The following is a 17,493-nucleotide window of genomic DNA, read 5'->3' as shown; positions in this document are numbered from 1 at the left end:
GAGTACTTGGAGGTAAACGTAACAGGCACTCAATGGTCTGATGCTGCTTTACTACTAAAGCTGTGATTCAGTTGTCTATCTGAGACTAGAAAAAGTAATTGTCTAGCTCACCATACACCCAGCCATCTTTTTGTTGCCCAAAAGCACTTTTAGGAGGAAGTGAGCTACAAATGTGGATTTTTCCATCCTATGACATGACAGAATTATAGTTTTTAACAAGAGTTTTTAATTTCCCCATATATCTTAATCTGCTCTCTGCTCAGGGTTAAAATGCTTTTTCTAAAATTTCTGAATAGCTTTGTCTACAATCTCACTATTTGCTGAATCAGTACATTATTTAATGGTTGAGATAACCATGTGCACATGAAAGAATATGGAATGGATCTTGAAGAGAAATTTTCTTAGAAATAGAGAATGTGTGCATAATGTGTATATGATATGTATATATATTTATTATACTGAAATATTTAATATTTTGAATCCACTGTAATCAGGCTTAAAGAAGATATCTCTGTAAGGTGAACATGCTCAGGTAAGTAGAGAAAGCTCTTCTGAACACATTCTGGAAGTGTTTTAGGCAGAGTAATACATGTCTCAAAGGAGTTGTTTTTTTTTTTTTTGTTTTGTTTTTTTTTTTTAATGGCAGCACCTGTTGCATATGGACGTTCCTAGGCCAGAGGTCAAATCAGAGCTGCAGCTGCTTGCCTACATTACAGCCACAGCAACACCAGATCTGAGGCATAGCTCACTGCAACTCCAGATCCTTAACCAACTGAGCGAGGCCAGATATTGAACCCGCATCCTCATAGATACTAGCTGGATTCTTAACCTGATGAGCCACACTGGGAACTCCCTTAAAGGAGTTCTTTTCAAAGATGTTTACTTGGAAGAATTAGAAATTCAAGTACCACATGAAGGGGCATGTGCCACTAACCAGGTGGAAGACTTGGAGAACTCTGAAGTTTGCTTTCAAGTTTTCAATTATGTGTAAAGAACTGAACCAGCAGATTTATTTGTGTCCTACAAAGCTAGTTTGTGACACTTCTGGCAAACATTTCTCTAGAAAGTTGATAAGTCACATAATTGAGAAAACCTACACACAAAGGGAAACTTTTTGGTTTGTTTTGGCCGTGCTCATAGCATACGAAGTTCTTGGAAGGGCAACACCGGATCCTGCACTACAAGAGCAGTCCAAGGGAATCTTCTAATAGCACATTGTTTATATTGCTACAGACTGCTGTTAAAGGAACTCTAGAATCTTTTCTGGAAAATTCAAAAATATTTTCATTTTCTCATTGATATTAGACCTCCTGGCTTTTACTGAAGAGTGATCTTTCCACCTATCTCATTCTGGTATATATAGGCAGTGCACAGGATTCATTCAAGGTTGAGCACTTCATTGGTTAATGATCAAATACATTTTTAACGTATGCATTTCTGCATTGATGCAGACAATGAATCCATGTATACCTAAGGCAGGTGCGAATATCCTGCATGTTTGTAAAGTGTTGTCTTGCTGAGTGTAGGGAGGTGTACATGAGGGTGGAGAGGGCTAGATGGAAGAATGGATGCATGCACATTCATACATGGGGATTATAACTCTTGAGCCAGAAATATGGACATTTTGAAAGTAAGAACTGACAGAATATCATTCATTAGTTATTATTTTAAAAAAATATCATGGCATTCATGATTTAAACAAAATATAATATTCAGAGAGCTTCTCTCTCAATCTTCATTTTCAGAAGTTCTACTGTCACCAATGTTTTAGGCTCTGTCTTTTATGAGAGAAAAGTCTATCAACTTTTCATAGCTTCATAGATTCCATGTTTATATACAATATAGAAAAAAATCCTAGTCAGAAAACATTAAGCCAATTGATGGGATGAATTTGTAACTATATTTAATGTGTATCAAAGCCAGTCTTCAAACATTTTTGTAGCCTTCCCAGAATCTGGTGCAGTGCATAGACTCACAATAAGTCTACCAATATTATATTTATGGTTATTTTTATAGGTCAGAAACATTATATAAATGGTTATTTTTAACTTTAAATTTATTTATATTATTTTTAAGGCAAGGTTGTCTTTAATCTTGTCTAATATCAATTTCTCCAATTTCACTTATTATGGAACTTTTAATTTTCATTTTATAATGTAAATGCTTTAAATTATATTTAACTTACATTAACTCTGAAACTCTTGAAGAAGACTACAGCATTTCTCTTTATCTTATATATAAGATTATATCCTACTTGACAAGTCTATTAATTTCATTCAGGGTCATACTCAAAGCCAGTCTACATACGGGAAAGGACCATGAGTTGAAAGGCAAAACAAGAGTCTGAAAAAATGCATGATTAAAGCTGATAAGCACAAGCTTCTATTCCCTGTGGGATTCTGTCTTATGAAGAATTTAAATTATGCTTAAATTCTTAAAAATGATGAAACCCAAATTTGAATAAAACTGACAATAAAGTTATTTTTTCTCATCTTCCACTTGAAAAAAGTAATAAATTCCATTTTCCATATAAATTCAGTCCTGTGGGATGAGTTTAACTGTATATCAGAATAGCCAAAGACTATATCAAAGAATTTTATTACATCAACCCTTATTATAAAGCCTGGGTAAAATAGTTAAAACAGTATTATAGCTGCATCTTCAATTAAACCATGCCTTCTACAGTAGTTATAAATCATATTAGGTCTGTGGGGAATCCTTAAAATGTATAGCCAGTTACCAACAGAATTCAAAGAGAGAAAGAAAGAAAACCAAGATATAAATATGGCTCTATCTGCATTTAAAATTAAATAAAGCTCATAATTTACATATTCAACACGTAATTTATAACTCAATATTTAGAAATAGGATGGTTCATTCAGAATAAAAATGTAAAGTCTAACAGCAAGGAATCTAGTATCCATAAAAAGTAAGACCAGGTACCCTATAGAAAATTTAACACAAAACCAAAACAACAAAATACACAGAGAGCATACAGAACATAATTACTATTCATCCTATATAAAAAGTCCCTGCAATTCAATAAGATAAAGATGAATACTTCAATAAACATATAAAGATCCAAAAAGACTGAAAGCCACTCACAAAACATAGTATGCATATGTTCACTAAAACTATAAAAATAATCTGAATTCAATAGGGATGCAAATTGGAAAAAAATATTCAATTTTCTAAAATTGTTAGGCAAATAATGGAAAAATACACTTTTTTTTTTTTTTTTTTTTGTGAGGGGCAAATTCTTGCCCTGCTGGTGAGAGTATAAATTTTCTTTGATACTTTTCCTCAGAATATAAGCAAATAAATGACAAAGATGCATAAGAATAATAAACACACTGTTTGCTTTTATAAAATAAAAATTGGAAACAAGATAACCCTCAGCTACTGGAGAACACACATATGTGCCCAGGAACACAAAGAGGAAGATGCCATGAATATCAAAATGTGTTCATATAGGCAAGTCCATACATATATTTCTTGGTTAGATATCCTCAAAAATCAGAACTTCTTAGATATCAATGAAGTATGACTTGTCTAAATATATGCATTAATTTGATATAAAGTTTGACCTCAAGTATTTGCAATTAGAGATTTAGTCATGATCACCATAAATTCTAGCTCATTTCATAATCATGTGTGCCTTACAATCAGCAATAAACATAATAAGATAATGTCTAAGGAAGCTGCTCTGTTACTGTACTTTGATGTTACAAATGTGAAAGTTGTTTCACCAAAAATCTTCCGCAAAAAATAAGAGTGAATTAAATTGTTGCCATTTTAAAGATAGTGGGTGTTTTAGTTAGAATAATGCTCCCTCTAAAACCAAATAATTACAGTCCTTTGCCTATTCTTAGTTTAATATTTATGGTTTGATCAAAGAACAAAGAACTCCGTTGCCTCACCCATCACATACATTATTACCTGTGTGCAGATGAAAGCATTTTCTGAATAAGCTTTAAAGTCAAATACAAACTTTAAAGCAAAATGGATGGCATAATAATATCATGATATAGGTTATCATATATAATTAGTATACTGTACCTTTTCATTTCTATGGAATAACTTTTAAAGAGCCTGTGATTTTTTCTGGACTCTTTAAACCATAAAAAATATGTATTCCAGAGGAAAAAATTCAAAGACTGATAAACAATTTTTTGTTATTGTTACAGAGAAAAAGTGATTGAAATTCAAATGTTAAGGCACTTTCTCCAACTACATGTTTCAAATGAAACTGACTGAAAGAAATCCAGTAAATAATAAAATATTTTGTTTGATTGAGTAGGTACCACAGTAACAATTTTGTCTGCAATGATACTCAGTGACCCTGCTTATCTCATTTTAATGAATCTATCCCTGACTCTTAAATTTTTTAAATTAAATTCATGCTGTGCAAGTTTTCTTTAGATCTATTCGATTTTAATGGTTGACTTTCAACATAACATCTATAGTATTTCCATATTAATTCAAAAATTTTGCCAATATACCTGAATTTAAAGTCAGAAACACTGTCATCTCAAATAACATATAACTTTCCTACTTAAGTACATATTTTTTATAAAATTTCTCCCATTCATTTCTCCATATATTTCCCTCCAGATATTCTGGAGCCTCCCATTTGCTATTTACCACTTTTGTTATAATGATTTTAGTAGATTTCAGTATGTAACTGGAATAATTATACTGAAGAGTGGGTATATCTGGATTCCGGATTTTAATCAATGGGAAAGTATTCAGATATGACATTTAACTCTTGTGCAACTAATCAATGTAGAGCAAGGATATATGCGGAGTAGTGGGGCTTAGCAGAATCACACTAATAAACATAGGAAACAATTCAATGGTGAACATTTATCGCACTATGGTCATATATTTTGAAGGGTACAATGTAAACTCATCCCAAACCATTAACTTACCCAAGACTGTGAGCTCTGCAGAGGCACTAATATTCTCATTTTTATATGTGACAACACAGGTGTAAGTTCCACTGTCATCATCTGTCACATTGGAGATAAGCAAGTTGCTTCCACCCAATAAAGAATACTTTTTGGACCTGTTAAGACAGGTGTAAACATTAGAGAGTAGATTACATAGGTGTATAACAGGCAAGGTATTCAAAGGTTTAAACGAACTTCACAAAATCTCAATTTATAAAATTTTGGAGGTGCCTCTATTTCATGGGAGCTTGATAACACTGTATGTATTGATCAAAAATCCCTTCAAGCATTTTTTTTTTCCACTCTCATTGGAAGACTGTGATCTGTGATCAAAGAAATTAAGTAAGTTAAACTTGGAACTAATGTTACTACTGAAAAGAAACTTGGAGATAATTTGGTTCAATGCTCTCATTTTGGATACACGAACCACAGGTCCAGAGAAGAGATTCCCCCACAGTGGAAGTCCATGTCCCCTGTCCTGACATCCACTTTAATAAATTTGTACAAAGTTACATATCATACAACACTGTGAATGCCTGGCTGTATTCAGAAAGCCTGTCTCCACATGCTGAAGCTGCAACTGGATTTATTGCATGCTTTAATATTTTTAGAATTATTGTGATACCACACCAAGTCTTATTGTTATATAAATGAGGATTTAAAGTAGATGTAATTGGAAAATTAACTTATTGCCTATGAACCTATCTCATCGTAGTAAAAAGGGTTAAAAAGGATCAGCCCTCAAAACCATGAAATTAATTTAAGGGAAATCCAATCTATTTTCATCAAAATGTTTCAGACTAAGTGTTCCATTCTATTAAGAGTTTAGTTTGTAACTATGCCTTAACATCAATACCTTGTAATTTAAAGACAGCCAAGTTATTCTGTCTGATCTTGAATATTTGCTATACTTGGGATGGTTAGAGATATAGTTGGAGCTTAAAAAAATTGTAGAGGGAGTTCCCGTCATGGTGCAGCTGAAACAAATCCGACTAGTATCCACGAAGATGCAGGTTTAACTCCATGGGTTCACTCAGTGGGTCGGGGATCTGGTGTTGCCATGAGCTGTGGTGTAAGTCGAAGATGTAGCTCAGATCCCACGTTGCCGTGGCTGTGGCATAGGCTGGCAACTGTACCTCCAATTCGACCCCTCGCCTGAGAACTTCCATATGCCGCAGGTGCAGCCCTAAAAACCACATATAGACTCTATAATGGTATGCAATCTATTTGTATTCAGGAAACGGTTTCTTAAGAAATATTTCACTTTCCATACGAATTCATTAGGATGAGATTTTCCAAAGTATCTTTACTAAAGGCTCTTTGGGTAGGACCATTTTAAGGGCGACTCTGGCTTTCAAAATTTCCTTTTAGAATGGAATTCAATGGATTTTTTACTCTCATTCCTTTAGCCCAGTGGGTAAATGTGTTTGATATACAGTCTAATGCTAAGGAACGTGGGAAGAATATTCAATTATTAACATAAACTCTGGTATTATTAGGTATTTGTGTCCATTTAAAGACAGATAAACATACACTTCACAAAAGTCCTAAATTTATAATACCTGAGTTGGATGACTTCCTCTCCTCGTAACCAGGTAAAACTTGGGGGAGGATACCCAGAAACACAACATTCCAGGATGGCATCCTTTCCTTCAATGGCTACTATATTGGATGGTCTTTGCAGAAAATACAGCTGCCTGTGCAGTCCTGGATCTGTGGGGAAAAAACACAGGATTGCATCTTTTATGAAAAACAATGCAAGGAAAAATGATGTAGCTGGAACCATTTTTTTTCTAACAAGACACTGTGATGAAGAGGAAGGAAACAAAAATGGAAAGAAGTCAATGAAACTTAACAAAACAGACTCCTAGAAGAGTTTTTCTATGCCTTGTCTCTAGCATGATGACATTAGAATATTCTTAGCTGCTGATAATATCATGGTACAAGGCAAAGGGAAAAGTTTGAGACTACACATCACTCTTATGGGCTACAGGACTTGATGACTTATCATAATTAAAGGACATGATTGTATTAGTACTTTTTCTAAATGTTATGCCGGAAGCTTTTTGATATTTTTGGTTTGCCTGTCGCTAATACCTATTCCACTTCCTTCTGCTTTGTGTGTTGCTTCTGTGTTTTGGGAAATAAGATAAAAAAACATGTTAGAACTATGGTAAATAACATGTAACTACTGAGGAGTAGACTCCAGTAGGCTCTGAGAAATACCTAGTCATCTTCGAAATGGGAGTTACACTAAAGTTTGTTTTTTATAACAATGAGTTTGGCTATTTCCAAGCTGTTTATTTTTAATTTTTAAAAACTTTGCAAAGAATATGTTTGTCCCTAGAGCTGAGACTTTGGGTAAATGGGGAACATCCTTTTTATTCACCCAATGCTTTTCCTGGTTCTATCTATATCATATTATTCTCAAAAATAGGTATATGATGTAGTATTTTTTTTTATTTTATTTGACTTTTCCACACCATGGCACATGAAAGTTCTTGAACCAGGGATCGAAACCGAGCCATAGCAGTGACAATGCCAAGTCCTTAACCACTAGGCCACCAGGGAACTCCAACATTATTCATTTTTACTAGCAGGTAACTGAAAAAGTATCTTATCCAATATAACGACTCATTCTATTGACCTGAGAACTCATTTGATCCAAAACTGCTAAGATTATTAGCAGGTGGAATAAGCAAAAATATTCACGGAATCCTAAGCCCAGGGTTCAACACTGTCAGGAAAAATTTCTGTGACAGTTAAGAGCTTCTCTTTCACCTTCCATATAAATCCCCCTCCTAATGTCTCGGGCATACCAGGAGTAGTCTTATAGTGAGGGTAACTTGGAGGAAGTCTTTCCAATTGTATAATAACCTCTGACCTGACCTGCTGACTGAATTACTATGACTCAAAAAACTCATTTCTTTAAGATAAGATGCCTCAACACCAGGACTGGGATGAATGAAGAAATAACAAAGGAGGTTAAGTGTATCTGGGTAATAATACTGTGGTCCACGGTCATGATCAGAGAGGAAGTGAGGTGGGGAGAAGCTCTGGGACACATTTTTTTTTTAGGGTCACACCCACAGTACATGGAATTTCCCAGGGTAGAGGTTGAATCTGAGCTGTAGCTGCTGGCCTACACCACAGCCACAGCAACATCAGCTCTGAGCCATATCTGTACCTACACTACAGGTCATGGCACTGCTGGATTCCCGACCCACTGATCAAAGCCAGGGATAGAACCTGCATCCTCATGGATACCAGTCGGGTTCGTTACCACTGAGCCATGAAGGAAACTCCTCTGGGACACTATTTAACACTGATGTTAATTTACTTTGCCTGACCCAATTCCACATAGGCTGATTACAGATTAATAAAAGAACACCAATTCTCTAGTTAATAGCTAGAATAGTAATTGTCATCTAAAGTACTCCTTGTGTGAAGAAAGAGAAATTCACACTTTCTCAGTCTTCTCACATATGTTTCCAGTTGTGACAGCAACAAAAATAAATACTCTTCACAATGGAAATATTGAAAGACTTTTCAAAACGTGTTAATTTTTATTAAACCAATATTGTAAATAAAATGTCTCCAAACTTTTCAAAATTGCTGGTAATATGTTTCATTTCCTCCTTTTTTTTGGGGGGGGGCACACCTGAGGCATATGGAATTTCCCAGGCTCGGGGTCAAATCAGAGCTGTAGCTGTCAGCCTATGCCACAGCCAGAGCAACATCATATCTGAGCCCAGTCTGCAATCTACACCACAGCTCACAGCAACGCCGTATCCTTAACCCATTGAACAAGGCCAGGGATCGAACCCACGTCCTCATGGATTCTAGTGGGGTTCATTACTGCTGATCCACAAAGGGAACTACCAATTCCTTTCCTGAAAATGACTTTTCAAAAGAATGGAAATGTTTCGAAGAAAAATGTGGCTTAAACTTAAAATTCCTGAAATGAACAGTTTCACAAAATGTACATTTATAAATAGCTGTCTTTATAATGCCTATCTATCTGAATGGCTGATTTTCACCACCTGTTTTTCAGCAGAAATGTTTCAGCTACATATATGTATCATACTACACTACTATAATAACCATATACTGTGTGGTATTATTCTCACAGAAAATATCAAATAATATCTATGTAATTTTATGTTCCAACTAAAAGAAAATTTATCTTGCAACTTATGTGCAATACTACTTATTTACCCATGGAAGAGCTAAAATTTTAACTCCAACAATTACATTTCTTTTATCAGAAACAAAGTTGTGCAATACAAAGTGGTTATTTTTAAAAATTTTGTTATTTCCATATTTTAATTTACAAAAAAAAATGAACAAATAGTACAGAGACTTCCCACATATTAGTCCCCCATTCCTGACATTCAATTTTTTCTATTATTGACATCCTACATTAGATTGGTACATTCATTAAAATGAGTGTAGTGATACTGATGCATTATTATCAACCACAGTCCATATTATACATTGAAGTTCACTCTTTGGGTTTGTCAAATATACAACATTATATATCCAACATTATGGAAGCATGTAGAATAGTTCCCTCCCTCAAAAAAATCCTACTGAGTTTCACTTGTTTATCCTTCACTTACTATCTACATCTCAAAATACAGGCGATCAATAGTCTTGTCACTATTTCAATAGTATCTTTTCCAGAATATCAAAAAGCTGTAATTTTACAGTATGTAGACTTTCCAGATAGATCTTCTTTGGCCTACTCATATGCATTTGGGGTTCTTCTATACCTCTTTTTTTTTTTTTTTTTTTTTTTTTGTCCTTTTAGGGACACACCCACAGCTGAATTGGAGCTGCAGCCGCCAGCCTACACCACAGCCACAGCAATGCAAGATTCCAGCTGCATCTGCGACCTACAGCACAGCTCATGGCAACACCTAATCCTTAACCCACTGAGCAAAGCCAGGGACCAAACCCACATCTTCATGGATACTAGTCAGGTTCTTAACCTTCTGAGCCACAATGGGAACTCCCTTACATACCTTTTTATGATTAAAAGCTTATTTATTTTTATTGCTGGATATTTTTCCATTGTATAGGTGTACTAAAGTCTGTTTGTTCATTTGTCTATTGAAAGATACTTTTATTGCTTCCAGTTTTGGTAACTATGAACAAATACACCATAAAGGTCTACTTACAGATTTTTGTTTAGACAAAACTTTGCAACTCAATTCTGTAAATATCTTGGAGCCAGATTGTTAGCTATGGCAAGACTATGCTTATTTCTCATTTTAAGTCACTACCTTTTGGAGTGGTTTGTTATACAGCTTATACATATATACAGATTATACATAAATACATGTATATATACAGCTTAAACATATGTATGTATATATATACAGTTTTACATATATATACACATATACATATATATGTACATCTTATACATATATGCAATTTTGTATATATATATATGTATGTATGTATGTATGTATAAAACCTGAGACATACCCATGAAAACCAAAATAAAACAAAATCCATCTAGCCATTTAAAATACCAAGTAACTTTTTGTTGGTTTTAGTTGGACTTTTGGTTTCTGATTTGTACTATTAGGGTGATTCTGGTATTTACAGAGACATTACTGAACTTGACATATACCTTATTCTCCTCCTCTAAATTTTTTTTTTTAAAGGAAGAGCATCAAGAAATATCTTCAAGTGTTAAAATGGGGAGAATGGGTATATAGTTGCCAAGGATACCTTTGTGTGATTAAGCTGTGGGTGGTTTTTATTTTCATCTTTAGGTTTTTCTGTATTTCCTAAATTTTTTATTTTTTTAAATTTAATTTAATTTAATTTAATTTTTTTTGTCTTTTTGCTATTTCTTGGGCCGCTCCCGCGGCATATGGGAGGTTCCCAGGCTAGGGGTCCAATTGGAGATGTAGCCGCCAGCCTACACCAGAGCCACAGCAACGCAGGATCCAAGCTGCGTCTGCGACCTACACCACAGCTCACGGAAATGCCGGATCATCAACCCACTGAGCAAGGGCAGGGATCGAACCCTCAACTCCATGGTTCCTAGTTGGATTCACCAACCACTGCGCCACGACGGGAACTTCCCTAAATTTTTTTTACTAAATAGAACATACAATATTTTTAGAGTAAAGAGTTATTTTAAACTCTGATGTTGCCAAGTAGATGAAAATTATATGAAGAACAAAGAAATTATAAAAGTTAATGACTAAAACACAAAACACATATATAAGAGCAAATGAAACTCTCCCTCCAGGCTCTATAATAACATAGGTGAAAAATCCCTGGGAGGAATAAACTTAAAATTTTAGGCCATGACTTTTGCTGATTAAATTGATTTTAATTCACCTATGATGGAATTAGTAATTTTTTATAAACATATTTTTATTCTTGCTGTATGGCTACTGACTATTCACATCCAAATAGAGTTACTCAGCTAATAGAATATGAGAAAAAAATTTCCAGGAAATTAATAAACATGATTTCATCATGCCATTGAATACTAGTTTGAAACGCTCTATTTCATACATTGGTGAAAGGTACACACAAATGGGCATTTTGTTTTTATTCTTCAAATTGGCACATGATTCATATACTTTTATGTATGTGTAATATGTTTTAAAATTAAAAAAATAAGAGGGAAAGGCAATGCTGGAGTCTAGAAAACATATTTGTCAATGGCTTCAAAATCAACCCAGAAAAAAAGATTTTTCTGCTGATATCATATTTTGAAATTAAAAAAAAAATAGATGCAGAAAAAGCATTTGACAAAGTCCAACATCCATTCATGATCAAAACTCTTACCAAAGTGGGTATAGAGGGAACATACCTTAACATAATCAAAGTCATTTATGACAAAACCACAGCAAATATAATGCTCAAGGGAGAAAAGCTGAAAGCCTTCCCACTAAAATCTTGAACAAGACAAGGATGTCCACCTCTCACCACTGTTATTCAACATAGTACTGGAAGTCCTAACCACAGCAATCAGACAAACAAAAGAAAAAAAGGCATCCAAATAGGAAGAGAAGAGGAAAAACTGTCACTGTTGGCAGATGACATGATACTATATATAGAAAACTCTAAGGATTCAACCCAAAAACTACTTGAACTGATTAACAAATTCAGCAAAGTAGCAAGATATAAGATTAACATTCAGAAATCAGTCACATTACTGTATATGAACAGTGAATTATTAGAAAAGGAATACAAAAATACAATGCCTTTTAAAATTGCACCCCCAAAAATCAAATACCTGGAAATACACCTGACCAAGGAGGTAAAAGACTTACATGCTGAGAATTATAAAACACTATCCAAGGAAATTAAAGAAGATATAAAGAAATGGAGAGATACTCCATGCTCCTGGGTTGGAAAAATATTGTAAAAATGACCATACTACCCAAAGCAATCTACAGATTCAGTACAGTCCCTAAATTAAAAAGTTCAAAAACAGACCTCTTTAATACCATGCTCATGGAAGTGAATGAATACAATTTCACAAGTGTTTATAGGCAGTCATGATTTACTTGGACTAAAACCCAGTTAAGCTTCTTCCTGTTTGGGAGGCAAATGTTAGCCTCACTTTCTGATCTGATCTCACTGTCATCCTGGTGAAGTACAGCTAATTCTCCTCAAAGACCAAGAGAGTGGTCTGCAAATAAAGAGAAAAGAGTCACAGTGATACTGATCTCTGATAGAGGCAGATTGCATTTAGCTGTAGAGACATGTTAGGGCAATGTGTTAGTTTTACTTAAGCATTTCTCTCTTTTTTTCTCCCTCCCCCATCTTTCCTTCTTTCTTTTCAAAATAATTTTTTAAATGGAAAATTTGGCCTACTTTGACTTAATCATCTGAGTCAGAGAAAACTGATCTATAGTCATCAGGAAAATAAATCCTAATGTAACTATGGATCTCAAACTATTCTCAGGAATGATTGGTATTCTTACAAATTACTGGGGCTCCCAAAGAGCTTTTGATTATGTAGGGTTATAGCTGTACATAGTTACCATATTAAAATAAAAAAGAGATTAAAATATATATTTTTTCAATTATTTACCCCTCACCAAAGATAATATTTTTAAAAATAACTATACGTCCCAATACAAAACTGTTAGTGAGAAGAATAGTAATACTTTACATTTTTGTAATTTTTTTTTTTTAATAGATGTTCCTGTGGCATATGGAAGTTACTGGGCTTGGAGTCAAATCAGAGCTGCAGCTGGAGACCCACACCACAGTCACGGCAACACTGGATCTGAGCTGCATCTGTGATCTACAACACAGCTTATGGCAATGTCAGATCCTTAAGACACTGAGGGAGGCCAGGGATTGAACACACATCCTCAGGGATACAACCTGTCCTTAACCTGCTGAGCCACAATGGAAACTCCTATTTTTGTAATTTTTTAATTACTGGTTTCATGTTAAATAACTAAACTAATGTGTTGCTTTCTGTATTCCCTTTGTTCCGATATGCTGATTTGGTTAAATTACATAAAAATGATGACCTTGAATAGATAAGTGGTGGGAAAAGGAAGGTGTATTTTCACAGCCTTTTCAGATCATTGTAGAGTTTATCCTATGGGACTACATCAAAATTCAATAAGTAGTTTCCTGAAAGTTAATTGTACTGTGAAATCTGACAACATATCAATAAACATTTTATGTTATGTTATACAAAAATCCATTGGTCTATCTAGAGTTTTGAATATATCTTTTACCCATGCTTGATTCTGTCACATCAATCAATGGTCATTTGGAATAATATGCTGAATTAGACAGATCTTCCAAATGTTGACACATTTTATTATACTGTATCAAAAAAATCTTACTTTTTACTATCACAACTAGTCCCATCAGAAGGGCTTTTTCCTGTTGCAAAGCTGTCAAGATCCTCATGACAGATACAAGTTTTCAAAATTTCTAATTTTAACTTAATAGCTTGAATTTCATCCTTGGCAGCAAATGCTGTTTTCCTTGAACTGACTGACTCACTCCATATTTTTTTTTCTTTTTTTTTTTTTTAGAAAATGTCTAACTAGTACTCAAGTCTGAATAGCTATAGTTTTCCTGTTGATTGTCCTTTCAAGTAAGAATGATGTTCCATAAAAAAGCAGCTTACTCATCTCGAAATACAAATGATTATAGAAATATTTACCCCTCAAAAAACACTGCACATTGATATTCTCAATGTGAATCCCATCCCCCCTTTATTTTTGGCTTTGGCCTGCAGTGGCTTGATGTGGGATGTCCAATTCCAGGTCAGGGATTGAACCCAGGCCTTAGCAGTGAAAGCACCAAATCTTAAACACTAAGACCACCAAGGAACTCCCATGTAGTCCCCATTTTGACAGGTACAATATTAAAAATATATTTAAGGATTGAGATTTAATAAAACTAATTATTTTCACTGCTTCATCAAAGACCTTCTTTAGATCAACATGGTGAAAACATATCTGAAAAAATCAGTATTTTTATTAAAACAGGTTTAACTTCACCAATCCCCTGATCATCTAGAGAAATGCCAAGGGTTCATGGACCATATTTTGAAGAACTGATATAGCCACAGTTTCAACAGTGCCAGTTTTCTGAGACATTCAAGAAGTCTATTTCTTTTCAACAAAGGGATAATTTTGCATCTTCTAAGCAAAAGTACAAATTGACAAAGTAATTACACTTTTTTCCCTCCCCTTCTACCTCCTTTTCCTCCTCCTCCTCATAATAATTTTTCAGTTAGTCAATCAGTGCAAAACTTAAATATTTCCCATCAATGTCTTTTAGCAAGAGACTACTATTGCAAATTTAAAAGCATCTGGGGTCATATAATCTGACATATTTAACCTACACTTCATATATTTGGAAATAAGAACTCAACCATCTTCAGGGCCCATGACCCAAAGAGTCATGGAGAAAGTGCACTAGTGAAAGTGGAGAGAATATTTTCAATTTAAAGATATTTCCAAAAAAAGTTTCTATTAGACCTTACACTAGCCGAATTTTACTGAGTTTGTGAGGCCAGCTAGAAGCTAGATTTGACTCTCCGCATTCATAAGTTTTCCCAAATGCCTCACAGCCATGTAATTTTGTCTTCCTTTATGACATCTGACCAGGTTGAATATATAAATTATCCAACCTTGGATATGTTTCAGAATGAAATGCAATTATTCTAAGACATCCTGTATGGTCAGGACTATCCTGGGCAAACTGGAATACATTCTTACCATAAAATGACAATGGGTTTTTTTGCACTGGAAAAATCTATTTTTTTTAAATGCTTTAAATGCTTTATTTCAGTATAGTTGATTTACAAGGTTGTAATAATTTCTGTTGTACAACAATGTCATTCAGTTATATATGTATACACATCCATTGTCATTCAGATTCTTCTTTCCATGTAGATTATCACAGAATATTGGGTAGAGTTCTCTGTGCTCAACAGTAGGGACAATGATATATATTTTTTTTAATATGGCCATTTTCCTAAACTATTGTTTAGTAATAACACTCAACTTTGGTGGCAAAATCTAAAGAATAACTAAGGTATAGAGAAACTTAATTATGGACTGTTGGCATCTGTGTCAGTAACAAAAAAAAAAAATACTAGTTTTCACAATTTAATAACTGTCTTCCTTAAAATGAGTAGTACATGCTTTTAACTTGTATGCTTTCTGAATACAAAACCTTTTTTTTTTTCTCATTGTATAATCTAGTGTTCTTAAATTTCTACCTCAATGGAATAGCAAACACTTTTCCAACTGGAAACAAAAGGGCACTGTAGAATAGCATGAGATATTCTCTTTGATTTCTTCCAAGGCATAAGCATTACAAATTAATTTAACTTAGCAGAGCTAGTTTCCTTGATATCCTCAGTTTCAAGCTAACCTGTCCACCTGCTGGCTCCTCAGCCATCTCCCATCTGGTTCTGTCTTAGGAAAGTCAGAAGACACCATGTGTTTTCAAACACCGGTAGGTACCATCATATGTGCTCTAAGCAAAACACTCCACAAAACTCCTTCTAACTCTGTGTTTAAAGTGTCTTTTATTAAAAAACAAGCCTAATCCATGCGGATCACAGGAATCAACATTTATTTAATAAAAAATGAAAAACTCCATCTGGCCAAAAGGAGTTTGTAGAGAGAGGCAGAAGGGAGCCATTTCTCAGAAGCTCTAGGATTCCATTACTTTCCTTCCTCGCTTACCAATTCAGTACTAAAAATAGCACTTTTTCTGTAAATATTCCTACATCTGCTCATATTTCCTCTTTATGTCTCCATGTACACACACATATTTCTATTTGTAGCTAGAGCTTGGAAGAAGACAGGGAGTGTCTATTCTTATCATTGGCATGTGGCTATATTTCCCTTCTGTCTCACAGGCAAATTTTGAGTCTATCAGTTTCATTTTATAGCAGATCTGAAGGAAGTGATTTTTCTTTTATAGAATACTTTTTTTAAAAAAAATCTACAGCTGACAGTAGAATCCCAGAAAGCTATTGTTGCCATTATTATGTGCCAAATTTAGTTTAGGGGACCTAAGCAGACTTAAAACTTTTCAGAAAAATTAATGGATTTGTTGCTCTAACACTTGTTTTTGATCAAGAACCGTCAGTATTCAGAATATTTCCTGTTTGTCCAATGTTGAATCAATGAAGCTGTGCTCATAAGTCATGACTAAGTATGTCTTTTTTTATGCTCAAGGAATAAAGTGGCCCAGAGAAGGAAGTTCTACCACTTCTTTCATAATTTCTGTCACTTCTGCACTCAATAGTTTATGGATTTGGATTCCACATACACCTGGAGAAAGCCTCTTCTATGTATGTAAGTGATGGAAGATTACTGACCCTTCAGTCACCCACCCAGGGCTACTAAGTGTCATATTCATAGTAAATGCAGATGTGACCATAAGTCAGCCCAATAGACTCTTAGGAAGAGACAGGCTCTCTCCTTTTCAAGCATATTTTTTTGGCTTTTGACCTCATGTGAAATATCAACCTTTTGGAGAATGAAAGTTAAGATAAGATACTATAATGGATATCTAACCTCCCTCAAGGTCAAGGATGACCATAGAAAAACCAGTGGATTTGGTGAAGGAGAGATCAGTAGTAATATTAGAATGATAGACATGATAAGAAAAATGCCAAAAATGCCTATTGTCGAGGCCAAAATGTCAATATCAATGGCAAGAAAAAGACCCACCCAGTATTCCAAGTACTTCCAACTTGGAATACTAAACCTTGCTGATCACCCCCAAAGTAGCACTGGGACATAAAGACTTGTTCCTTTGTCTGTGCATTGTCTTATATACCCAAAGAAGTCAGCTGAGATTTCCTAACATGTGAGACTTTGTTTTACCTGAATGGTATTTCAACCACTCCATGTGAAACTCTGGTCACCTCAGTCATCTTGCATTGGTTAAAAAATGATTGGATTAGGAAGATGTGATATATATGCACAATGGAATACTACTCAGCCATAAAAAATAACAAAATAATGCCATTTGCAGCAACATGGACGGAACTAAA

The 17,493-nt window shown here is 34.5% G+C and overlaps 1 protein-coding gene across 5 annotated transcripts in view; it reads right to left on the bottom strand.

The window, feature by feature from the left end:
• DCC (DCC netrin 1 receptor) overlaps nucleotides 1–17,493 on the bottom strand; it is a 1,237,100-nt gene that overhangs the window by 672,852 nt on the left and 546,755 nt on the right. For all 5 annotated transcript variants that reach the window (XM_021073456.2, XM_021073460.2, XM_021073463.2 and 2 more), the window contains 2 exons: nucleotides 6,515–6,665; nucleotides 4,932–5,068 (listed from right to left, as the gene is read on the bottom strand). In XM_021073456.2, coding sequence (XP_020929115.2) covers nucleotides 4,932–5,068; nucleotides 6,515–6,665 — 288 coding nt within the window. The remainder of the gene's footprint in view (nucleotides 1–4,931; nucleotides 5,069–6,514; nucleotides 6,666–17,493) is intronic.

Source organism: Sus scrofa, chromosome 1 (assembly GCF_054392235.1).
Source record: "Sus scrofa isolate SSC_HxYL_T2T_F1_AM1 chromosome 1, Sscrofa_HxYL_maternal_Yorkshire_Landrace_v2.0, whole genome shotgun sequence".
Classification (NCBI taxonomy): domain Eukaryota; kingdom Metazoa; phylum Chordata; class Mammalia; order Artiodactyla; family Suidae; genus Sus; species Sus scrofa.
This window is presented reverse-complemented; position numbering and strand designations above follow the sequence as displayed.